Source organism: Somniosus microcephalus, chromosome 6 (assembly GCF_052327205.1).
Source record: "Somniosus microcephalus isolate GS21.2 chromosome 6, FLI_Smic_1.0, whole genome shotgun sequence".
Lineage (NCBI taxonomy): Eukaryota > Metazoa > Chordata > Chondrichthyes > Squaliformes > Somniosidae > Somniosus > Somniosus microcephalus.
This window is the reverse complement of record NC_140992.1, coordinates 20,839,982-20,867,604: the sequence shown is the minus strand read 5'-3', so window position 1 is coordinate 20,867,604 and position 27,623 is coordinate 20,839,982. Positions and strand designations below refer to the sequence as shown.

The 27,623-nt window shown below is 41.5% G+C and overlaps 1 protein-coding gene across 1 annotated transcript; it reads right to left on the bottom strand.

Moving 5' to 3' along the window:
- Nucleotides 1-1,475: 1,475 nt before the first annotated feature.
- LOC147115521 (profilin-2-like) lies at nt 1,476-21,954 on the bottom strand (the record flags this gene model as incomplete). The annotated part of the gene is made up of 2 exons (XM_085989599.1): nt 1,476-3,656; nt 21,759-21,954. Coding segments are annotated over 2 exons (294 nt in total), but the record flags the coding sequence as incomplete, so codon positions are not given.
- Nucleotides 21,955-27,623: the final 5,669 nt, after the last annotated feature.

The following is a 27,623-nucleotide window of genomic DNA, read 5'->3' as shown; positions in this document are numbered from 1 at the left end:
GGTGAGAATCACTACAGGTTGTTGCCTTACAGATTTGGCAATGCAGTAGTTGGGAAATGAGTTGAATGACCCTTCACTGAATCAACAGGTGTTCTGCAGGAGAGGTAACAGCAATGGAGAATGTATGCTGCAAGTTGTTTGGATTCAGACTTACCATTGACTGGCTGATTAGCTCCTCCCATCTACAGCATCTAAGCATTACCAAGTTTATTTCCTACTCTTTAGGAAATAGGGGAGACTCCAAAAAGGACAGAAATTATCCAGACTTGAGTATCAAGCACTTCCATTATGGAGAATACTCACCCATACTACAGGACTTCATGTAAATACAAAACAGCAGCTAGCATAGCTTTCAAACAAATAAAGTAACAGGTCATGAAACTGGTGTAATTTAATGAATTGGGGGGGGGGGGGGGGGGGGGAGGAAGACATTTTCAGAAGGCATCTGCAGGGACTGGAGTGCTGTGAAAGTTCATGGAATAAGTGACAAATCACAGACTGGACACGGTCTTCACAAATAAAAAGCAGGCAGGTGGTGAAAAAAAGCTATTAGAATTCTGCAGCTTAGTTTTGGATCCCTGTACTGTTGAATGATTGAAGTTAGGGTGAAATCATGGCATTCAATAAAGATGTGGACCATGCAAGTGACTGCATTAAGATCTAGGAACAAGAGTGGACCATTCCACCCCTGGAGCCTGCTCCACCATTGAATTAGATCATGGCTGATCTGCACCTCAACTCCATATCCCTCAATACCCTTACCTAATAAAAATTCAGTTTTGGAAGATTCAATTGTCCTGGCATTCAGACTTGTGGGAGAGAAAGTTCCAAATTTCTACTACCCTGTATGTGGAAAGTGCTTCCCGATTTCACTCTGGAATGACCTAGCTCTAATTTTAAGGTTATGTCCCCTTGTTCTTGGATTTTCCCCCACCAGAGGAAAGAGTTGCTTCTCATCTACCCCATCAAATGCTTAACATTAACACTTCGATCAGATCACCCCTCCTATACTCAAGGGAACTAGCAGATATTAATGCAAGGCTACATGCAGTCTGCAAATCAAAGGGTTGGCAGCCATTAGAAAAACAAAAAATTGATCTGAGCTTTTGCTAGCCAAATCAATTATCAGGCCAAAATAAAGTAGGGACATTTGAACAAGGTGCCTAAAACTGCCCTTTAAAAATGAAGTGATGCACAGGAGAGGATTCAGAGAAGAGCTACAAAGGATTGGTTTGGAATTTCTGAAGTTAACATCTAAAAGCAAAGTTGCTTTTCAAGTGTGGAAACCATGCAGTGTAGAAATTTAAATTCTTCAGAAATTGGTCTTTAAAAAAGATAACCACTATTGCTGTAATTGAAATTATGTTCCAAGCTTGTTAGACATGACCAGTTATGTATATTCACATCTGATGAACACGATATTAACAAGGAAATTATACCTTCCCCAGCCACACAGAAACAAAACACAGCCAACATCTGGTTGGAATAAATTTATTTCATCTGTCTGTAAACAAGGTGGTTGAACAGTTATGGCATTTTGTAAATGCATATTAAATCAGATGAGTTAGACTGTATCCCAGATGTAACAAAAGTGCAGGGAAAGAAAATGGACAAGTCAGCAACAAGAATTTTTAAATCTGTACATATTTCACAAGGCCTGAACATTGAGTATATGCTAGAATAACGCCCCTAAGGAAGTGCCGTTCAACTGAAAGCCTTGCAGCGGCAGTTAAAATCCATCTTACAACAGCAACAGATCAAATCTCTATGCAGTATGGCACAGGATACACAAACATTTGCAAAATAATTTCACAAGACAGCCAAGTGTGATTATTCCAACCAATACCATCTCCCATTTTATTCATTTGTGAATACAAAACTTTTGTAATTTTGTTTGAACTGAACACGTTAGTACCGTGCTCAAAAGACATTTCCACAGATTTCCAAACAACTAGGAGCACAAGGTAATTCTTCCACAGTTTCCTTCTGCAGCATGGGCTTACCAGGTCTAATGCATCAATTCCTTTGATTTAAAAAGATTTTGAACAGTTTTTGATTTCTATATTAGGAGACTGCCAGCCCACATCAGATACTAACAAAAGCACTTGACCTTCAATTATTAACATTCGCATGGACAAATTTTTAATATCTTCACCTAAATTGCCAATACAGTATTGAGGGGTGGCAGTAATCCTTCAGTGGCATTTTACAGCAGTCTGCCCTCTTGGAAACCCCCAAGCTGCAACTTAATTGGTCCTATGAAGCACTCAAAACTGGACACACTCCAGATGGTTATGTTGGGATATCTATTGTCCAAAATGGCAACTTTTATTAAAAAGTTAAACTTAGATTAAAGGAGCTGGCAAAACAACATTTAAGTGCCTGAGCTATTGCAAAGATGGAATGTCCCTGGAGATTAAACTGATCAAAGTCAGGATTGTGACATGGCCATGGGGGGGAAAAAAGTCTTTACACATCCCAAAAGCAGTTCTGCAATTACACCCCATGAAGTCAGGATGCACAAGGTTTAATACTAGTGTTAAAAAGTTCATATTAAAGAGTGCACCCACAAAACTGCTGCAAGGTTGTCAATACGGGAGATGTAAACAGGTATTGAAACTACAGGAAAATCCAGGTGCTTTAGCAATGAAAACAGGCAAGGAGAAAATCCAGGTGCTTTAGCAATGAGAACAGGCAATGAAGTTACAAGGAAAGTAAACTAAGTCAGGAATATTATGGCAAGCAGAATATGCATGCACTTTCCCTCCCAACATGCTCAAACAAAAAAGACCTAATGAGCTATGCAACTGCGCAAAGTGCTGACTCAGCAACACTTAAATTTTTAGATTGTACTACCAGCACCTTTTCATTTGTAATAAGTACTTCAATGGGGAAGTGGAAGGGAGAGAAAGAATAATCAGAACCTGGTTTGGTGACTTTGGATGCCAATAAACTTTCTAAATGCTAAAACAAAGCAATGCCCAGGCTTAGCAAGTCAGCCCAATTTTTTGCAACAATATCAAAAGTAATAACATGCATATCACCATTTAGTTATTGTGCTAATGGTGCCAAAACATGGGATTTACTTTCCATTACACCTACAATGTTATTACAATTAAGTGGTAAAGGGGCTAAGGAAAACAATGATAGCAGAAATGGATAAATTAAAAAAAATAATCTACCAACTAGAGTCTGGTAGCACTGCCAATGCAACTGGGTGGTGAGGGTGAATGAGTTGCTAGGTGGACGGGGAGAGGCTGCTTAGTATCCAGAATTCCTCAGGTATGTAGCCATGGTAAATGCTTTCTTGTTGAGTACCCCTCCATGGACACTTCCCTTTCCCATGACTACAACCAATGCTGGAGTACACAAGGAAAATGAAAATTTAAACTTTCCCCACCATTACAGGGAAACAAAGGAGACATGGGTTCATACCCCCATAACACTCCATTGCTATTAAACTTTCCGTAACTTCAATGTGAAAGAGTAGGTGACTGCTAAAAGGAAACTTTAATAGCAATTTTTTTTTTAAACTACTGAATAGCAATCCTGGCTTGACTAGAACCCAGCCGCTTTCAAGTATTGTGCCATTGAGAATGCCTTGAAATTCAACTTTCCTCCGTGGACCCCTTCTTTTCCCATTACAAAGACCAAGACTGAAAGAAAAAAAGAGAAAACATTAAAGGTTTGCACATTATGGACAACATTAACAAAAGTGCAGCCACAAAGCTGTGATGAACAATGTCTTTTGAAAACTTTTCCTGTGGAAGTGTTTACTCTGACAAGTTTTAATTTAAAACAGAAAATCATAACTGACTAGACAGTAACATACTTCAGTACAATTTGTGCTGCTTGTTTGAAAGTTTCATTCTATGCCCCCCCACCAGCTAAATTCTAATATGCAACATAATTAAAGCATTCAGCACAATTACATTGAACAACACTACCCAAATCATGCAAAGATGGAAAATGATCACATTAATGTACAAATATGGCCCTGCACCTAATTTAACACCAAACTAGTTTCAAGCAGTTCACACTATGCACTAGGTCAGAAAAATCACTAGTCTTAAACATTTCACTTTTCCTTTACTAAACTAATACAATTTACACAATCAAGTATTAAAAAAGTAACCCATCCTAAAAATGGACTAAAAATGCAGCTCAAGTAGCTGCCATGCAGCTCAGTGATCAGGCTCAGGAACTTGCACCCTTGCATAAAGTATTTAAATTACATGGTCCCAGAAAGGCAGTTTTAGAAGTTCTCAGCCAGCCCAGCAATTTGCCAGCCAAAGTAGCAAGTCCCTATCTGGATGACCTCAACCTTAGCTTGGAGGAAGAGGGAAGCAAGAAATAAACCTGAAACAAGAGTTGCAGGATTGCCCATTAAAACTACTCCATTTTAAACCAGTGACCAAGATGACAAGCTTCAACCAGAAGAACTTGCCTTTATATTGAAGCTCTGACATCGAGGAAATAATTAAACATTAGTAGATATTATTCCTTTGGCTTGTTCAATCTCTGCATACCAATGGATTAGTATCATTCCACTGGTTCAAGGGAGAAAGAGGGGCAGAGGAAGAGATGGAGAGGAGGGGAAATACTTGGATTTTCCCCAAAATAAGTCAATCTTCCACCATGTTGTATACAAAACTTAAAACCATTTTTCTGAAGATGGTAATGTTTGAGGCCATTAACATTCCTCATTTATTTATAGGCCCCCCAAGCTCAAATTCCCTCCCTAAACATCTCTGCCTCCTTCCTCTCACCTGTCCCAACAGCTCATGTGGCTCAAGTCAAATTGTGTCTGATTTACACCAGGGAAGCACCTTGGGACATTTTACTACATTAAAAACCACTATATAAACCACGTTGTTATTGAACTAGAGTCCCACCAAAAGCAGTGAAACATGAAAACTTGTGCCCTCAGGCCAACTTGAAGCTCCAGCATTTTGACAGCTTAAGACAATGCTTTAAGTGGAAAGAGTTGAACTACTTTTGTCAAAATACTCAGAAGAAACAGTGACAAGAGTTTTGTTGGACTTCAAAGATGACAAATTCTTACTCCAATAGTAAACAGGAACTATTCCCATTGAGAATGGGCTGGGACTAAAACTGCAAAAAATGTAGATCTGCAGTTTCCTTTCCCAGGAACTAAAGACTTCAATGCTCCAGGTTGCCCTGAAGTGAAACCCTCCACTTGCTGATCGAAGCAGTTGCTAACAAAATGTTTATTCTCCAATCAAAAAACAAACTGAGTGACAAAAATCACTTTCCAAATTTCAGAAATAGCAACATGAACTCATTTCTTGTAGAATCTTAATGGGCTAGATAGTCCAATAACCTACACTTCCTTAACCTAGCATGGGAAGTTTCCATAAGCTTGCCTGAAATCTTACAGTACATATCTTGTGCTCAAAATCAGCAGGTTACAATTTGAAGTGAAATTCTAGTGTTAACTGAAAAGACAGCCATGATGTCCACTGCTAGATAACCTAGCGAATTGAACTATTGGTCTTCCATTCGCACCACACAAGTGCCAGGCAATGAACATCTCCAAAAAGAGAAAGTCTAGCCACCATCTTTCCACAATTTACAAAGTACAAGTCAGGAGTGTGATGGAATACTCTCCAGTTGCCTGGATGAGTGCAGCTCGACACCATCCAGGACAAGCAGCCCCATCCACCACCTTAAACATTCATTCATGCAAGCTGTCCAGGACCCTAGGGAGCTTCAGTATTATACTCCCAACTCACTAGATACAAGGCAGTGGGAGTCAAAATCCATAAGGTGCCCAAAGTTTTACAGGAGTGGCCAACACCACTGAACTCAAGTAGATATCTGTGGCAGATCCAAAATAGTACCAATGGTTTTGCAGAGGCTGTATTTACTTGGAACTCCCACAAGCATGGCCTATACAAATCAGTTTGCTCAAGTGACTACATACACATGTTCCCCCATTATAGTACTTAAGATAAGAACAAGATTGTCTATGGAGCCAGAGCTTCTTTGTGAAACAATTATCCCTACAGGAGGTGGGAAGCAGAACTATATATTCTGCCCAATCTAGCAACTCGTCATCAAGAACATAAGAATTAGGAGCAGGAGTAGGCCAATCGGCCCCTCGAGCCTGCTCCGCCATTCAATAAGATCATGGCTGATCTGATCCTAACCGCCAATCCACTACCACAGAACCATCTCCTGAATCTAACAGAATTAGACACACGAAATAGGAGCAGGCTACACGGCCCCTGGGCCCGCTCCGCTACCCACAGGGCCATGACCGATCCGAACCTAGACTCATGCCCAAATTCCTGCCCGCTCCCCGTAACCCTTAATTCCCTTCACTTCTAGGAAACTGTCTATTTCTGTTTTAAATTTATGTAATGATGTAGCTTCTACAGCTTTTTGGGGCAGCATATTCCATGGACCTACCACCCTCTGAGTGAAGTAGTTCCTCCTCATCTCAGTTTTGAAAGAGCAGCCCCTTATTCTAAGACTATGCCCCCTAGTTCTAGTTTCACCCATCATCGGGAACATCTTCCCCGCATCCACCCGATCCAACCCCTTCACAATCTTATATGTTTCAATAAGATCGCCTCTCATTCTTCTGAACTCCAATGAGTAGAGTCCCAATCTACTCAACCTCTCCTCATATGTCCATCCCCGAGATTAACCGAGTGAACCTTCTTTGTACTGACTCGAGAGCAAGTATGTCTTTTCTTAAGTATGGACACCAAAACTGTATGCAGTATTCCAGGTGCGGTCTCACCAATACCTTGTACAACTGAAGCAATACCTCCCTATTTTTATATTCTATCCCCCTAGCAATGAAAGCCAACATTCCATTGGCCGCCTTAATCACTTGCTGCACACTAACTTTGAGTTTCATGCACCAGGACCCCCAGATCCCTTTGTACTTCAGTACTTTCCAGTTTCTTGCCATTAAAATAGCTTGCTCTACAATTTTTCCTGCCAAAGTGCATAACCTCACTTTCCAGTATTGTATTTCATCTGCCAAATCTCTGCCCACTTACTTAGCCTGTCTATGTCCCCTTGCAGGTTTTTTATGTCCTCCTCACTCACTACTTTCCCTCCCATCTTAGTATCATCTGCAAACTTTGATATGTTACAACTTGGTCCCCTCCTCCAAATCGTTATAGATTGTAAAGAGTTGGGGACCCAGCACGGACCCCTGCGGACCACCACTAGTTACTGATTGCCAGTCTGAGAATGAACCATTTATCCCAACTCTCTGCCTTCTGTTAGATAGCCAATCCTCTATCCATGCCAGAATATTACCCCCAATCCAGTGATTTTTTTTTTAATCTTAAGCAATAATCTTGTGTGGCACCTTGTCAAATGCCTTTTGGAAGTCTAAATACACTACGTCCACTGGTTCCCCTTTATCCACCCTATATGTTACTTCCTCAAAGAACTCCAGCAAATTTGTCAAACATGACTTCCCCTTCATAAAACCATGCTGACTTTGTCCTATTAAATTATGATTATCCAAATGTCCTGTTACTGTCTCCTTAATAATGGACTCCAAAATTTTACCTACCACAGATGTTAGGCTAACCGGTCTATAGTTTCCAGCCTTCTGTCTACTGCCCTTTTTAAATAAGGGTGTTACATTAGCAGTTTTCCAGTCTGCCGGGACCATTGCCGAGTCCAGGGAGTTTTGGAAAATTATTACCAATGCATCCACAATCCCTACCGCCACTTCCCTCAAGACCCTAGGATGTAAGCCATCAGGTCCAGGTGATTTATCTGCCTCAAGTCCCATTATTTTACCGAGTACTACTTCCTTAGGTGATTTTGATTCTGTTTAGCTCCTCCCCCCCCCCCTTATAGCCCCCTGTTTGTCCAGTGTTGGGATATTCTTAGAGTCCTCTACTGTAAAGACTGATGCAAAATATTCAGTATTTTTGCCATCTCCATATTTCCCACCATTAATTTCCCGCTCTCATCCTCCAAGGGACCAACATTTACTTTAGCCACCCTTTTTCTTTTTATATAACTATAAAAACTCTTACTATCTGTTTTTATATTTTTTGCTAATTTACTTTCATAATCTATCTTCCCTTTCTTAATCAATCTTTGTTATTTTTTGCTGTCTTTTAAAGTTTTCCCAATCCTCTATCCTCCCACTAGATTTGGCTACCTTATATGCCCTTGTTTTTAGTCGAATACTATCCTTAATTTCTTTACTTAGCCACGGATGGCTGTCTTTTCTTTTACACCCTTTTCTTAGTGGAATATATTTTTGTAAAATAACTCCTTAAATGTACACCACTGATCATGTATCGTCTTACCCTTTAATCTATTTTCCCAATCCACTCTACTCAATTCCACTCTCATACCTTCATAGTCTCCTTTATTCAAGCTTAGCACGCTTGTTTGAGATCCAACCTTCTCACCCTCTAATTGAATATGGAATTCAACCATGTTATGCTCACTCATTCCAAGGGGATCCTTTACTAGGACATTTTTAATTAATCCCGTCTCGTTACACAGGACCAGATCTAAGGTTGCTTGCCCCCTGGTCGGTTCAGTTACATACTGTTCAAGAAACCCATCCCTAATACACTCAATGAACTCATCCTCAAGGCTGCCCTGCCCAATTTGATTTGTCCAATTAATATGATAGTTAAAATCCCCCATAATTATAGATGTTCCCTTATTACAAGCCTCAACTATTTCCTGATTGATACTCCGCCCAACAGAGTTGCCACTGTTCGGAGGCCTATAGACTACGCCCACTAGTGTTTTTTTCCCCTTATTATTCCTTACCTCCACCCAAACTGTTTCATTGTCCTGATCTTTTGACCCAATATCATTTCTCTGTATTAGTGATTCCTTCCTTTATTAACAGCCACCCCACCTCCTTCCTGATCATTAAATAACCTGGTATGTTTAATTCCCAGGCATTGTCACCCTGCAGCCATGTTTCTGTAATGGCCACAAGATCATACCCATATTTAGTTATTTGGGCCATTAACTCGTCTATTTTGTTACGAATGCTACGTGCATTCAGATAGAGAACTTTCAAATATGTTTTGTGACACTTAGTTCCGGCTTTTGCCTTTACTTACCTTTTACTCCATACCTTCTGCCCCTTCCTGACACGCTCTGGTTTTTAATTTCCCCACTGCTACCTAAGTCTATGACCTTTTGTCATTTTTATTATTTGCTCTCTAGGAACCTCCCCCCCCACTAGTTAGTTTAAAGCCCTCTACAGCCCTAGTTATATGATCCGCCAGGACTCTAGTCCCAGCACTGGCCAAGTGAAGCCCGTCCCAACGGAACTCCCTCCTGCCCCAGTACTGGTGCCAGTGTCCCAGGAAGCAAAACCCATTTCTCCCACACCAGTCTTTGAGCCACACATTTAACTAATTTTATTTGTCCTAGCCAAATTCGCTCGTAGCTCAGGTAAGATTATTACCCTTGAGGTTCTGTTTTTTAATTTGACCCCTAGCTGTTCATACTCCTTTAACAGAACCGGCTTCCTAGTCCTATCTACGTCATTTGTACCAACATGGACTACGACAACTGGATCCACCCCCTCCCACTGCAAGTTTCTTTCCAGCCCAGAGGAGATGTCCTTAACCCTGGCACCGGGTAGGCAACACAGCCTTCGGGACTCGGACTCTCGTTCTCGGCTGCAGAGAACTATCTATCCCCCTAATACCATCCTCTACCACTACAACATTTCTAGTTACTCCCCCCTCTTGAATGGCCCCCCATTCCACGGTGCTGTGGCCAGGTTGCTCATCCTCCCTGCAGTCCCTGCTCCCGTCCCCGCAGGGAGTAAGAACCTCGAACCTGCTGGACAAGAGCAAGGGCTGCGGCTCCTCCAGCTCTACCTCCTGGATCCCCGTACCTGCCTCACTTGTAGTCACACCGTCCTGTCCCCGACCATGGGCTACATCTGAATTAATTAACTTCATAGGTGTGATCACCTCCTGATACAGAGTCCAGGTACTTCTCCCCCCCTCCCCGATGTGTCGCAGTGTCTGAAGCTCAGACTCCAGCTCATCAACACGGAGCTGGAGTTCCTGTAGCAGCAGACACTTGTCAGACGTAATCACCGTGAGCCTCAATGGGGGTTCACCGGCTCCCACATCTCGCAACAGTAACACATCACCTGCTCCATTCTATGTAATTAATTAATTTTTTTATTGTTAGTTATGGACACCCTCTGCCCAATTAGATGCTAGTATCCCCTTTAATTGGATTTAATTTAAATCAATCCCTCTAGTTACACCAGTTAAATGGTTTACCAACAGTCACTCTGCACTAGAAAGGCCTTATTAACTACAACCCAGAGTTAAAGTTTGAAAAGAGCACCTAACACCCCACTTACCCTAACTCTTACCCAAATTCTCAGCACTCTGCTGACTCGCACTCTGCTTGCTCGCACTAGCCTGGTCTTTTTATACTGTTTGTTTACAGCCAAATGAGTCACCCCTGCTGATTGGTTAGAAAACATTTCCACTGCCTGCTGTGCCAATTTACTCCTACTGCAGTGTAACCTGGGTTTTACTTTTCTTAAACCAACAGAATCCCAAATATTTAACTTTTCCCCTTTACTTAAACTGCTTAAGTAATCTTATCAAGAATGATTTAAAGAGAAATAACAAGAACTCACACTTACCCAAACTCTCAGCACTCTCTGCTGACTTGCACTCAGATGCTGCAACATTTGTGATGTAAAGATCACTATTGTCCAGTAGGATGTGCCAAGTCAGCAGCATACTGGGGCACAGGAATCAATGAAGCAACTCCTGAATTTGGAGCCCTTCTAATGCCATTAACAATAAATCCGTTAACAGATTTGCAAAATAACTGGGCTCTCAGCAACTCTGACAAACATTGCCCCATGCTTAGTGCTTGTACCATTAGGAGAAGACTCAGTTTGGGCTTTGCAACAAAGGCAAACATAACTACCATCTGTACCATTAATTTTTGAAAGTTTAATGCACTAAAAAGGGGAAGAGTGGAGAGGAGAAATGTTGCACTGGTATCAAATGCACACTGGTGCCAAAAATCTGCATCAGTACAGCAATGAGGTCAGCGCCACCTCATTGCCTGAACCGATGCACTCTTGGTACTGTCCCAACTGAACACAGATTTGCTGGTCACAATCAGTACCAATCTAGAAATCAGGTTGATTTTAGACTAATGCTAGTGGGTTGTAGAGGCACTTTAATCTACAGGAAGGATTTATGAAATGCAACATTAAAAAAAAGTGAGTTGGTAGTTGAGGTATGATTGACCAGAGTAGGATCACTGGATAAGCAGATACCAAAACAGTAGACAGAACTCGTGCAAGAAACAATATTAAATTGGAACTTTTTCCTATGTAGAAGTAGACAATTTAATTATAGAATTCTTCTATTGCAGGAAGGAACTATTCAACATGGAATAATTAGGGCTAGTTACAGTCCACAATAAGCCATATACACAAGTGCAAGGCCATCATATCCTACTGAGAATGAATTCAAGGGACAGCTTCCTCCTATTTTCTAAACCCAGTCTCTCCCCCAACCCTGCAGCAGATGATGTCAATATCCTGAGTGTGTATGTATGTTGATCAGTAAGTATGACCAATTCCTGACTACAGTAGGATACAAGCTATGTTCTACACAAATACAAGTCAATCACAAGATCAAGTTCTTATAATAGCAGGACTCACTATCCACTTCCCAATTAAACTGGCCAATCAGTTGCTGGACACCAACCCAAGTAGATAGTTTGAAACTATGCTGACATTTGTGCTGTTTCCTATAAGGGGATTCAGATGCAATTTCATTTTTTATTAAAGTGGCATGGTTACAAGAAGCAATATAGTGAAAGCAAGTAGATTAGGAGCCAGATTTGAAGGACAAGTAATACTTGCATCATTTATTCAGAAAATAAAAATAGGGTTCCAAGGGGCCTATTGTTGGTACAGTCCAACAATTTTGCAATTCACAAGGCAGGGGGAATATGTTGCAATCCATTAGCAGCTTTACACAGTAGGAGCAAATAGGAACATACCAAAAACAAGGCAGCTAAAGACCAGCTGGACCATTGAGCATGTCCTATACTGGAACATAGCAACAAGAGTAGGCCATTCAGCCCCCATTTCACCATTCAATTAGATCATGGCTGAGCTGCATCTCAACTCCATCTACCTGCTTTGGTGCCATAAACTTCAATACTGTTGCCTAGCAAAAACCCACTCCGTTTTGAAATTTCAATTGATGGAGCCAATGGCGGGGGGGGGAGGGAAAGAGAAAGAGTTCCAGATTTCCACTACCCTTTTGCAAAGTGTTTCCTGGAATCACCCCTGAACAGCCTAGCTTATTTTAAGATTGTGCCCAATTGTTCTGGTCTCCCCCCCTCCAGAGGAAACAGCTTCTCTATCTACCCTATGACCTCCTTTAACCATCCTAAACACCTCAATTACATCACCACTTAATTTTCTAAATGCAAGGGAACACAAGCTTATTCTATGCAACCTGCTGAACCCTTTAGCCCCTGTATCATTGGCAAATCTGCACTGCAGCCCCAAGGTTAATGTACCCTTACTGAGGTTCAGTGCCCAGAATTAAACACTGTTCTAATGGGGTCCAACTAGAGCTTTATGTAACCAACAGAACTTCCACCCCTAGTGAGGTGCAACTTCTGCACACCATCACCCCCTCTCATCATCCCTCTCCCAGGTATGGTAACAAGCCAAAGGAAAAAAACCATAGGACAACTTTTTACAAATCTGAAATTTCACTCCAATCCCTGAAGACAATCAAACGTCAGAAAACCATGAGTGGGTGACAACCCCCCAATGACCCACCTACAATGTACATGCAGAGGTTAGCCAGTCAGGAACTCACCCAGCTCCCTTTTACATGCGCAGTGAATCTACATTCACTGCCTATGCCAGCAACTTGTTCTGGTGGTGGTCATTTATTCGTGAGGAGGTACAACCTAGCATCTAGGCATGATGTGGAGATGCCAGTGTTGGACAAATGTAGGCAGTCACATACCAGGTTATAGTCCAACAGCTTTATTTGAAATCACAAGCTTTTGGAGCGCTGCTCCTTTGTCAGGTGAAGTGAAGAGAAGCATACAGGCACAGCATATAGTCAAAACTGCCAGATGATTACCGGTAATCTTTCTAACTGCCCTTTATCACACCTCGGCAGAGATAATCACATGTAGGATCTATCCTTGGCCCCTTCTTATTTTGCATCTACATGCTGCCCCTCAGCAACATCCTGTTGTCAGGCTGCTTGTCTGACATCCAGAACATTCCTCCAATTAAATTTTGGGAAGACCCAGGACATGGTCTTTGGTCCCCTCCACAAACTGTCCCTAGTCACCAATTCCATCGTCCTATCTAACCACTCATGCTCAACTAGATTATTTCGCAACTCTGCATCCTATCTGACCTTGAGCATCCGACCCCATATCCTCATCACTAAGACCGCCTACTTCCACCGCAGTTATCGTGCCCAGCTCAGCTTTAGTGCCGAAACCCTCAGTTTTTGTTACCTCAGACAAGACTATTCCAACGCTCTCCTAGCCAGCTTCTACTCTCCATTAACTTGGGTTCATCCAAAGTTCTGCTGCCATATTCTAACTTGCACCAAGTCCCAGACACCCATCACCCCTGCACTCACTGATCTACATTGGCGCCTAGTCCAGCAATGCCACGATTTTAAAATCTTCACTTAGTGTTCAAATCGCTCCCGCCCTCCCCATCTCTAGCCACCTCCAGCCCTACAACCTTAGAGAACTCTGCGTTCCTCCAATTTTGGCTGCTTGCACATCCAGACTTTGCTTGCCCTACAGATTAGCAGCCGTGTCTAAGCTCCAAGCTCTGGAATTCCCACCCTAAATCTCTCCTTTAAACCTACCTCTCACCAAGCTTGGTCACTTGTCTTGTCTCCTTTTGGTGTCACTATCTGATTATGTTTGTGAAGCACCTTGGGACATCTTGCTACATTAAAAAAAGTTGTTCTGTGGTTGCTTAGCTTATACTTGTGGCCCCTGAACCTGCCTGACCTATCTAGCTCAAAAAGCCTATCCACTAGGACAGAGTCTAAACCTTTCATTATTTTAAGGACCTCAGTTAAGTCTCCTTGGAGTCTACACCTTTGATAAAGAGCCTCAGCTTTCTTAACCTTTCATGGTACACGAGAATCCTTAACATAGGCAATCAAGTGGCCCCCCTTCTGAATCTTTTCCAGGGCCTTAAATCATCCATGTGAGGAATTCAAAACTGGATACTGTATTCTAAATGTGGCCTGACTAAGGCCGTGGAGGAAAAAAAAATATATAACTAATTGCTTGGCAAAATGATACACCTTGGGTATATAAATTCTCTGTCTTGCATCAGGCATAATCAATGCATGCAGTTTTTTTTTTTGTTTGAGATTTACAACTGCTCAGCCCAAATGCTCATTCTACTGAATAAAACTGAAGTACAACAGTCAAGTAGAGGCTTTCTTCGAGGTGTAGTGCACAATTTTTGTTGTTGTTTCAGGTATGGACCTAGGAGTAGAAGTCTTTATTCCAAGGCCAATTATCAGGAGTAGATGGATTTTTGCACAGGCCATTACAAAATTTAGACACAAGTAAAAAGGAGACAAGCAAATAGCAAGACTGTGTCCCTTTATGATCAGAGTCTAATAGTTAAGTGAACAGTATAATTGTTTGTAAGAATGTAGAGATGGAGGTTAACTTCTGGCTGGAAGCTAGAACCCTGGATAAAATGTCTGCTGCTTTTTTTTAAAAATGTAAAAGTTGTGATTGCAGAGTCCATTTTTTCCCCTTTAAGTCACAGAACAATTCTAGAAGGTTTTTAATTGTTGGGAGAATATCTACATTCCAAGTGGCTGGCTTCCTTTCTCAAGATTGTAGGAAGAAATTTGCACACGAGTCAAAGATTCCTGTAATTCCAACTAAAGTGCGATGGACAGGAAAGGCACATACCCTTTTTAGAGTATAAAAGATCTTCTGCAACATTGCTCAAAGCAAACTGGATTGTGCCCTTGGGAGCATTATACCATGTAACTAAAGCATTTCTGTTGTAAGGTGAGCTATGTCCCTTTAAGGACAACATCTAAATTGCAGTGAGGAAACAGGGAAGTTAGTTCAGGCTGCAGGTCAGACCTTGGCTTTGCTTTAAGTAATAAAATGAGACTGCAATCCAACTCTCCTTACTAGACATTTGATTCCCATCCATTATGAACAGAGGTATTTTTTTGGTGCTAGGGGACTTTGTGCACAGTTGTTTTTTTGTTGAAGTGAGATTAAAACTTCTCCAGTATCACATTGCATGAACAAGGAAGTGCACTAGACATACTTGTATATTAGCCTATTTTCCCAGTTTTGCTTATGGCAAGTCAGATGATAGGCTTCAGGAGGAACATACCATGCAACAATGCATTTTCTGTTGCTATGGTGACACTATGCCCTTAACACTTCAAGTCCAGGATCAAGCAAGTTCAACAGTTAATTGCTAGTTGGGGGCCTGATCAGAATCATGGCTTAATTGAGGACCAATTAAAAAGGCTGTAGACATTATGGCTCTGAATTTTCTTCTTTACATTCCAAAGAGATTGAATTTATCCCTTTATACTTTCCTCCAGCCCCTTGTCCAAGAAAGACAGAAATTTGCATTAAACACAGGTGATGGTTAAGTAAGAGATGGGAGAATCATGTGCACGTAAAGTTTACACACACGATCTACAATGCTGGTCACAGCAAAAAAAATGTGCTGTTTTATAAAGAACCACTTGGATTTGTAGAACTCCAACAAAGTAAAACATCCCAAGATGCAGTATTATATATTGTACTGTACAAATATACACACTAGGTTTATGCTCATGTTCTGCTAGAGTGATCTCAATCCTCAGGCCACAGTCTAAAAATAAAGCAAACAGTTTAAATATTGTTTGGCAAGGGAACTTTGCAGATTGGAGTTCATCTGTTAAATTTCAAGCTGGCAGCACCCGTTATTAAATGGCTGGTTTCAATTTAAAAATAATTTTGCATCTAACAAAGTACCATGCAAAACATGTACTGGATGCAAAACATGCTGGCAGAATGTCAGTGATGTTGCTCACAGGTAGCCTCGAGTCTGAAGTACATCTTGTTTAGCTGCTAACCTGGTCTAGATCTTTATGGTCACTGCTCTAAATAGACAAATCTAGGTAACTGTAGCTACATTTTATCTACCGAGATTGGAGCCGTTGCGGAATCTGAAATATACAAGCAGTTATGTCAATAATTTAACAGAAGTGTTTTCTAGCTCAAGTACAGCAGCAGAACCAACTTAACCTGGTCACAGATGAATGTCCATGACAGCAGTGGTTGGTGTACTGCACAGTCCTTGTCCCAGCTTCACACCAAGGACACCCTCGTGTGGTGTGGCACCACTACCGCAGTAAGTGGGATACATTAACAAATCCAGCAGCTCAAAAACTGCAACCATGAGGTGCTGCAGGCCATCAGCAGCATAATTGTATACCACTGCAATTTGCAACTTCATGGCACAGTACATCCCTTACTCCACCATCAAGCCACATGATCAACCCTGTTTCAATGAGGTGTAGAAGAGGTTGCTGGAAGCAGCACCAGATGTACCTGAAAATGAAGAGCCAACTTGGTGAGGCTACAACAGGACTACATGCATGCTAGAGCTAAGCAAGCCAACAGATGAGGTCAAAGCTCTGCAGCCCTGCCACAATCCTGAATGGTGATGGAGCCACCTCTTCCAGTTAGTATCTAAATTGTCCATGAACATCCTCAACAATGGCAGTCTAGCAAACAAGTGTATAAAACAAGGCTGAAGTGTTTGCAACCATCTCAAGCCAAAAGTACCACGTGGATGAACTTTCACAGCCTCCTCCTGAGATTCCCAGCATCAGTCTATTCAATTCACTCCATGTGAAATCACAAAACAGCTGAGTGCATTGGAAACAGCAACAAGCATCGACAACATCCCCGCTGTCATGAAGACCTGTGCTCCAGAACTAGCAAAGCCCCTAGCCAACCTGAACAGTGCAACTACAACCGTGGCATTTACCAGACAATCTGGAAAACTGCCCAGGGATGTGTTCTAGTCACAAAAGGAGGACAAAGCCTCCTGTCCAATTGCTGGGCTGCAGAGTCTACTCCCAAATCAGCAAAGTGACTGAAGTAGTAGTCAGTGCTATCAGCGTCATTTATTCATCAACAACCTGCTCACCGATTCCCAGTTTGGGTTCCACCAGGACCACTTGGCTACAGACTTCATTACAGCCTTGTTGTTGGAGGCCAATCATCTTAGACACAGGACATCACTGCAGGAATCTCAGGGCAGTGTCCTAACTGGCTTCAACTGCTTCACCAATGTCCTTCCCTCCATGTCAGAAGTGGGGCTGTTTGCTGCTGATAATTGCACACTGTTCAGCTCCATTTGAAATTCTTCAAATAACAAAGCAGTTCATGCCTCCATACAGCAAGACCTTGACATCAGCTAGCCTTGGGCTGACAAGTGGCTAGTAACATTCATGCAACTGCCACATAGCAATCATCTATAAGAGTGCCAAACCACCTCCCCATGGCATTACCAAGAGCCTCACCAACATTCTTGGAGTCACCATTGACTAAAAACTCAATTGGGCAAACCACAAATGCAATGAGTACTAGAGCAGGTCAGAGTCTGGATATTCTCTCGAGTGGCTCACCCAAGGCCTCTCCAGCAACAAGGCACAAGGCGCAAGTGTGATGGAATACTCCCCACTTGCCTGGGTGGGTGCAGCTGCAAGAATTTTGACACCATCCAGGACAAAGGAGTCTGTTTGATTAGCACCTCAAGTGGCCTAAATATCCACCCCCTCCACTACCAACATATAGCTACAGAAGGTACTATCTGCAGGAGATACTGCAGCAACACACCAAGGCTTCTTTGGCAGCATCTCCCAAACCCACAACCTCCACCACCTAGAAGGACAAAGGCAGCAAGTGCATGTGAACACCATCACCTCCAGGTCACACCATCCTGACTTGGATATGTATTGTTGTTCCTTCATAGACAGTGTCAAAGTTCTCAAACTCCCTACCCAACAGCATTATAGGAGAACCTTCACCACATGGACTGCAGTGGTTCATGAAGGCAGCCCACTACCTTCAGGGTAACTTGAGCAGTAAATGTGACCCCCACATCCAAAAAGGTGAGAGACATACGATAGACAAGTCCTATACATATGAGTAGATGGTCTATCGCACTGCTCGCATCAAGTCAAGGGACAAGGTATTTTATAAAAAGCCAGAAGCACTCATGTAACAATGAGTTATTGTGAATATCTGCAGGTGTATGTCGACAGCAACAAAGATACAATTGCTCACACTCTTGAAATCAATTAGATGCCCATAGTTCTTTGAATGTCAGGTAAATTATATTGAGGGACAGACTGACTTGAGTTTCTTCCCAACCAAGTACAATTGCCAAGATAAAATGTTGAGGCAACAGTGTCCTGGCTCAAAGTATTTTCCACCTCTGGGGAGCATCATAAAAAAGTGAGCCAAAATTTACACAAGCAATTGGTAGACACTGACTTAGAAATGTTAAAAAAATTCCAAGTGGCCATTGGAACAGACAAATGAGTTACATTGCCAAGAGTGAAAATGCCCTTAGAACAGCTGAGTGGGAATCAAGTAATATAAATTTTACCAACCTTCATGATTAATGCAACAAGGAAGGCAGGCAAGCATTTAAAAGGATATGGACAAATTAAATTGACAAGAATGGGAATTGGATTTTAATATGGGCTGTGTATATGGAATTGAGAAGTTGGATATGCACAATGAACTGGTGACAATTCAAAAAGGTAGATAAGCATCTGCTTGTGATCAAAGTACTAGCATTAAATGCCAAACAAAAACAGAAGATTTTAACTGCTGCATGAATTTTCCATTGAATCCATTTAGATTATGTACATTCACACAGCCCACTGTTAAAACATTGAAGGGATTTAGAGTGACATGGAGGACTCTGGGACATTACAAAGACTCAAGAGCATAATTTGATGGAAGATTAAGGCCCAAAGATTTTTTTTTTTTTTGTGTAAAGCTACAAATTTGAAATAATCAGCACTCAATGCTGATACTGAAATATCTGTTCTGTATTTCTAGATCTTTCATAAAAAGGAACAAGATCTTTAAAAAGATGGCAGCATAAAAACATTAGAGCTAGAGGGCAAGCACAAAATTAACACATCTTAAGCAAGACTGGAAGTTAGACATTTTCTTTGGCAGTGATGGATGTGTGTGAATCACAAGAGTAGCTGATACTAGGAACTCAAAAAGGTTGACCATGACTTTTGTGGGGGGGGGGGGGGGGGGGTGTGAAGAGAAAGCTACACTAAAGATTAAGAAATGGCAGGGATAAAGCTCTACAGAAATGTGTTGCCAAGACTTGGGAGGAGCCAATCAATGGAACTGGTATAGATAGGGAGATTGAAAATTGTGGGGATAATAGTATGGTTGGATTGGCACTGTGGAATATCACTTATCAGTAGAAACTATACTGTAGTTAGTTACCTTCAGAATATTGTGCGAGTTGAGTAAGCTCCACAAAAAAAGGGGAAAAGGACAATTAAAAAATGCTGCTACAGACTCAATACATGCAAGAGCACGACATCATCCAAGAGAGCCACATCAAGAGCTGGCACACAAGATAGGCATGAAATTAACTTCAACAGCAGAACTAGCAGGAAAGTGGTGAGGCCATCGGAGGGTTCATAAAAGCAGCTGGGGCAGCCACCATCATGGAGATGGGCTTATGGCAAATTGATAGATAACATTTATATTATGCAATTATCAAAATTTGACCCACAGCCAGTAGAGCACTAAATATATTTATTAAAATTTTAAATAACTACACAGGCACTCCAGGCGTGAAGAGTAGACAGCAATATAATTTAACTGAACAGGGAGGGGTGGGGAGGGGAGGGAAGAGAAGAAAAGTAAAAGCTGAAAGGTGGCAAGGAGGTTGAAAAAGGAAAAAGAATGTTATGTTCAATTTTAAAAGATTGAAAAATAATTTAATTGAAGAGTCAGAAACACAGGGAACTGGAGCTTTTGAAGCTATCAAAGTGACAATAGCTGCTCATTTAGTGGCAAGTCTACTAAGGTACCACATGCATAAAGGTGGCATCCAAATAGAGTGCAAGTATGTACCAAATTTAATACATGAGACTTTACTGTTTTGCCACATTAATATTGAATAATTTTTCTATCTGGTATTTCCTAGCACTCATCAGGAACATCTGAATGAATCAGTGGTCTTTCAAATCCACATGAAGTAATCAAAATCACATACCAGGAAAGTCTCAGCGGATCTCTGGTTTGTGCCGAGTTAACCAATCTGAACTAGGGCAGCACTGGAGGGTGTACACTTCTTTAATTTATTTTTTGGTGAAGGAAAAAGGAGAACCTGCACAAGCAAGATTCCTATGCACTGACTTACAGGTTTGGACAAGATCAAGCTTGACTGATGGATTGAATCTGGATTCAATCCAAGAATGACCATTTAGACAAAGTACTAGTGGGCTGGACTGCAGAATCACAGGGGTGGAGGGACAAGAAAAAAAGTCTGTAGGAAGCACACACATTTGCCTATTAGTATAGTTTAGAGTTACAAGATTTTAAGCCTGATTTGGGAGTAAGTACAATGTGGTAAAACCACCAATGAACTCCTGTACAAATGAATAACTGTCTTTAAAGCAATGTTACAGCACCTATGTCAGTTTGCAGAGTGTAAACAAGCTCTGTAAAAACCCTGAAACAACCCGATGACATCAGTCACGTGGTGCCCCGAGTGGCAGGAAACGTGATGATGTCAGAGGTGGGAGGTTCTGAGTTCAGACCTCGTGGAACAAGCTACTGTACAGACCAGTTTGCTGTTGCTCCTGCATGTTTTTGTTCACCAGTTTAAATTAAATTCGGTTAACTTACTGAACTGACTCTACCTCAGTGATTTAGATAGGAATCAGTTGATTCCTACGACAATCAATTTATTTTCTGTACATAGTAATGTTTAAAAAAGTCAATTTGTTCACAATTTTGAATTTCTAGTCTGAATAGACCAAAGCAATTACATTTGTAGTAAATTACTCAACTTAATGTTCCATTAGAATTAAAGCAAGTTAAGAGCTTTTAAATATTTGAATAGGATGAAGGATTGGAATATTTAATTTAAAAAAAATCAGATTTCAGCAAGATTTGCAAAAATGCCATTTTCAGCTTCAGTTAGTATAAAAAATTTTTTTTTTTTTAATAAATATAAAGAGGGGTACAAGCACTGGGAAGTGTTTGCCTGCTTTTACACTACCGGCATCAAGCATTCAAGTCAGGTATAGCACATGCAAGATACAGAATTAAAAAGTCCCCTATGTGGGCAACACATCAAGCTTGCCTGGAGAGCTCCCCCTACTTCAACAAAATGTGAAAGTAGAGAAGCAAGCCTGTGCTTAAAGTCAAACTTGGATGTTTAGAATTGTGTATTAACAGTAGAATGGGCAAACCTGCAAGATCAGTTTCTCTCCACATCCCCTTGTTTTATGTTCTATACAATCTTTAAAATGAAAACCAAATTAAAAACCCATTTAATCCAAATTCTTCATATCTTAAGCAAAAGGTGAGAAAAAATAGCAATTAGAAGCAGCTCAATATTTGAACCGATGCACATACTAAATGTGTTGGATCTCATTACTTACTTCTGCCAGCTCTGCCTATAGAAATACAGTATGTTGTTTCTCCAGATTGGCTCTTTGTCCTGATGTCCATTGTAGAGTCAGCGTCAGCAAACAGGCCATCTCTGAGAACAGAGCACTTCTTTCCACCCAGGACCATGCCACTGGTGAAGAAACTTTGACGATCCTTTCCAACTATCACATCTATTTCTGTAGGCTGTCAAAGAAAATTATTAAAAAATGTTAAGAGCTTATACTGCTGTGCACTTGGGTTGGCTTGAATCAGATTACAACAGACCATTAAGTTGCTACAATCTACAACCAAGCATTAAGCATACAAGTTTTAATCAAGACCAAAGATTAGCCCTCCAGTAACTCAGCCATACTTTACCTACACAAATCTAGCCAGTAAATGTTCTAGGTAATCTAGTCAACATTCTGGAACCTAGATTTATTTCCAGCAATTTTTTCATTTATAAACTAGGTCTTAAGCATGACTGGAAGTAGGCACCAGAGTTGTAGGCATTTTGTATTGAAAGGCCCACAGCTTTGTAGTAACTACACATTAAAATTTGCTCAATGAACCAGACCCAATATGCCAAAAAGTAGAGCTCAAACACATACAAGGCTTTGACAAGAACAGTAGTGCAAGCCAAGTTTATAAGTAGCAAAAAAAACTACAAAGGAAAACTTATGCAGAAGACAATCCTTTCTACCACCATGAAATTGCTACTCTTTGTGGAACTCAGATCAGCATGCTGAAGCAGGGTGGGTGGGAAAGCTTGAGGATGCAGCCAGAGATAAAAGAATGATTACAAGTTCTTCATTTGATCAACAAGTGAATTTTCCTTCACTAGCAATCTACTGTATAAAAGCTTTCCTTACAGGAAACTCATTTTAAACGATAACTAAATATCCGGAATTCTCCATTAACTGGCAAAATTCTCACTCCGAAAACACCTCAATAACCGGCAATGTTGCCGAGTCAGACTCCCGCGCTGCCAGTAGTCTCTTCTGATCTGCCATTTTACAGGGGTAGCGTCTCCCACGCTCCTGGTGGTCATTGCATTACCCTCAACTGGCAGTACTGTACTTAAGCATCTCCCACCATCCATTTAACATTCTGTAGGCGAGTACCCAATTACTGGATACGGCACATTTCTTGATTTTTTTTATTTGTTAAAAATAGCCTCGGTAGATAACCTGGTCATCTGGAATTTTTTTAATCAAACGGCAACACGCCAGTCCTGGATATCAAAGTTTCCTGTACTTTGTATATTGAGATTTGGCATTGTATAACAAAAAAGGTGACTCAACTGTGGGTAACAAGGGAAATTAGGGATAGCATAAGATCCAAGGAGAGGACATATAAATTGGCCAGAAAAAGCAATAATCCCAAGGTTTGGGAGCAGTTTAGGATTCAGAGGAGGAGAAAGGGATTAATTAAGGGGAAAATAGAATATGAGTGTAAGCTTGCAGGGAACATAAAAACTGACTGAAGAGAAAAAGATTGGTGAATTCAAGCGTAGGTCCCTTGCAGTCAGAATCAGGGGAATTTATAATGGGGAACAAAGAAATGGCAGACCAACTAAATACATATTTTGGTTCTGTCTTCACAAAGGAGGACACAAATAACCTCCCAGAGATGCCGGGGAATATAGGGTCTGATGAAAGGGAGGAACGGGGGGGGGGGGGGGGGGGAAGTATTTGTAGGGAAATGGTGTTAGGAAAATTGATGGGACTGAAGGCTGATAAATCCCCAGGGCCTGATAATCTACATCCATAGGTACTTAAGGAAGTGGCCCTAGAAATAGCGGATGCATTGCTGGTCATCTTCCAGAACTTGATAGACTCTGGAACAGTACCCATGGATTGGAGGGTAGCTAATGTTACCCCACTATTCAAAAAAGGTGGTACAGAAAAAGCAGGGAATTATATACCGGTAAGTCTGACATCGGTAGTGGGGAAAATGCTAGAGTCCATTATAAAAGATGTAATAGCAGAGCACTTGGAAAGCAGTGACAGGATCGGACAAAGTCAACATGGATTTACAAAAGGTAAATCATGCTCGACTAATCTACTGGAATTTTGAGGATGTAACTAGTAAAATAGATAAGGGAGAACCAGTGGATGTGGTGTATTTGGACTTGCAGAAGGCTTTCGATAAGGTCCCGTATAAGAGATTAGTGTGCAAAATTAAGGCACATGGGATTTGGTGGGGGGGGGGGGGGGGCAAGGTATTGACTTGGATAGAGAACTGGTTGGCAGATAGAAAGCAAAGAGTTGGAATAAACAGGTTGTTTTTCCCCCAGAGTGGCAGGCAGTGACTAGTGGGGTACCACAAGGATCAGTCCTAGGACCCCAGCTGTTCACAAGATATATTAATGATCTGGACGAGGGAATTGGATGCAATATCTCCAAATTTGCAGACGACACAAAGCTGGGTGGGAGGGTGTGCTGTGAGGAGGATGTCGTGAAATTCCAGTACAAATTGGACAGGTTGGGTGATTGGGCAGAAACATGGCAAATGCACTATAATGTGGATAAATGTGAGGTTATCCACTTTGGTGGCAAAAACAGGAAGGCAGATTATTTGAACGGCAATAGACTGGGAGAAGGGGAAGTGCAGAGAGACCTGGGCATTCTTGTGCACCAGTTGCTGAAGGTAAGCATGCAGATGCAGCAGGCAGTTTAAGGCAGCAAATGGTATGTTGGCCTTTGTAGCAAGAGGGTTTGAGTACAGAAACAAGGATGTCTTGCTGCAGTTGTACAGGGCCTTGGCGAGACCGCACCTTGAGTATTGTGTGCAGTTTTGATTGCCTTATCTGAGGAAGGATGTTCTTGCCATGGAAGGAGTACAGCAAAGATTCACCAGGCTGATACCTGGGATGGCAGGAATGACATGAGGAGAGATTGTGTGTCGATTGGGCTTATACTAGCTGGAGTTTAGAAGATTGAGGGGATCTCATCGAAACCTATAAAATTCTGTCAGGCCTGGACAGACTAGATGCAGGAAGGTGGTTTCCGATGGCAGGGGGGTCCAGAACCAGGGGTCATAGTTTAAGGATAAGGGGTAAGCCATTTAGGACTGAGAGGAGGAGGAATTTCTTCACCGAGTGGTGAACCTGTGGAATTCTCTGCCACAGAGGGCAGTGGAGGCCAGTTCATTAAATATATTCAAGGAGTTGCATATATTTAAGGCTAAAGGGATCAAGGGATATGGGGAGAAGGCAGGGACAGGGTACTGAATTTGGATGATCAGCCATGATCTCATTGAATGGCGGCGCAGGCTCGAGGGGCCGAATGGCCTACTCCTGCTCCTATCTTCTATGTTTCTCTGTGTACATTACTGCACAAGGCTTAGGCAAGCTGCATGTGAACTGAGGGAGCAGACAGATGGGAACTTTTGGGAGGTGAACTCTACATTCACAAAACAAGGATACTAAATAATCATTCAAGTCCACATGCAAATAGGAAATAGGGCACTGAATCTGTGTATGGCATTGTAAAGTCCAAATTATGCAGATCAGGTATCCTAACCAGCCAGATACAAGACTATGCTCAGTGAAAACAAAACATCAAGGACAGATCATTTCAGCAACTGCAAACTTACAGGTCTTATCCACATGCTAGTCAAGATAAAAATCTACAAAAGCTTGAAGTTTATTATTTCAACATGCAGATTAAAAATACCAATGTTAAATGGTACAATATTTGCACATAAGATTCAAGCCACCCCTATACATCAACATATATTGGCAAGTCTTTTGTGGGGGGGGGGGGGAAAAGAAATCATAATATCCTTTCATTTACCTCAAATTGCTCCTAGTGATCAGATATATTTATCCTCAAAATAGTTATGGGTTCACCAAACCAACTCCTTCAAAATTCTGTCCATACTGGAGCTTGCAGTTGATGCTATATGATCTAGGAAATTAAAATCTCAAACTGGAAGCCTCTAATGGCTTCAATTCTCAATGGTAATAGAAAATGGCTGCTCAAGAGGGTAGGCTGTCAAAGGTAAATAAAGTTTGCTCTAAGGATGGTTCATTAAAGGCTTCCTCTAACTGGCCAAAGGGTCCTGCTTGGCTTCTACTAGTTTTGCACCAGACTGTCCCACCCATCTGCTTCTATGGTATAAAAATTGGATCGGATGTCATTCTATTACAAAACTGTACTACCCGCTTTGTATAATTTGTTCATTAAAATGATCTGACCCAACAAATTTGGGGGGAAACTGTACTGCTTTACAATTCAATTGGACATGTACAAAAATGACAACTGCACACCTTGTTGAAGTCCTAGCACTATAGCCAGCTTTTGAACAAGGTTGTGTCTTTTTAAAGTTTTCCAGGCACCTTTTATAAAAAAAAACCACAACTGAATCCCTGCCAGAAATGGACTAGCATTCATGAGGCAGTCACAAGGTTAAACTGGCCAATTAAGCAACATCTGTAAACAGGACTGGACAGCTTGATCACGTTGGGGTTTAGGTTATCATGTCATCCTTAAGAATTTTCACCAATAGAAGGAAAACAGGTTTGGCTAGGCTGGATCTTTCAAGTCCTGAGTCACTGCCATATCTGGTCTTCTAGTCATCTGTAGAACCTGTCTGAAGAATCTCATGGAACCAGATGTTTAGAACTGCAAAGTCTGTGACACCAACTTTCACCCCCCCCCCCCCAAAAATTTGGTAATGTTACCAAGATGAATATGGTCTCAACAAAAAATCAAAAGCGACTTGGGCAGAGGGGGGGGGGGGGGGGGGGGGGGGGGAGAGAGAAATAGAATTAGCCAACCACAATGCTGGCTCTACATGCTTTGGATCAAGTTTTCTCCCAGATATACAATTTACACAAGGTGTTTTTGTTAAGCAATTAGATTCACAGGACAGCCATATGCTGGGGATGCAGATCAGAAGTCAGACAAGGCTGCTTTCCACTGGCCTCAAATGTAGGTTTTTAAAACACATCCTAGGAATCATTTACACATTAGGATTGAAATGTTTTATCCGTTTCAGCTCTGCAGGATCTCCATTTCAAAGAGTCCACATTGGAGGTGTGCAGTATCTAGTTTAACTGGTTGATGCCTAAACAGGGATGAATCCTATGTCAAGCCTTCCTCTTCACCAGACTAAAAAAGAACATGTTTGAGGTCAGTTGGTTAAAAGCTGCTGCAAGGTGGTGGTCAGGACCCAAGCTTGAAATTAGAAGAGCCAGTCAGATGTCACAGGGCCTGGCCAGAAAGAAAAAAAAGTGTTTAGTTCACTTACTGAGATAGTTTATTTGTTTATTATTTTCTTTATGGTGATGAGGAACTGAAATGAGTTAAGCAAGGCAAAATCTGTTACTCTACATTCACTTGCAGGCTGCAAAATAAAGTAGCTTTTATCTGGCCTCATTTCACTATAAAGTGTTAAAGCCTGTTAGAAGGTCATAGACACACACAAAGCACATGAGCAGTTTGTATAACATGGTGGTCTTGTTGTACTCCTAGGTCATACCATCACAAATCTAGATGTTGGGTAGTGAAAGCAAACTGATAAGGGACATAGCACCTGCCTGCAGGAGGCCAATGACACTAACCTTCCTGTTACCGTAGGTTTGAGATTTCAAACTAATGGAACAGGGACGTTTCTTAAATCAAATATCAGCTGTTTTTTGCAACAACTAATCTCCACCTTGTGCCCTCCTGGTCACATTCACTCCAATGACAAAACTCCCAGTGAAGGCTGTCTGAAAACTTCTTGTTTTGAATATAAGAGTAAAGATGTCTTACTGCAATTATATAGGGCCCTGGTGAGAGCACACCTGGAGTATTGTGTACAGTTTTGGTCTCCTTACCCAAGGAAGGATATTCTTGCCATAGAGTGAAACAAAAGTTTCACCA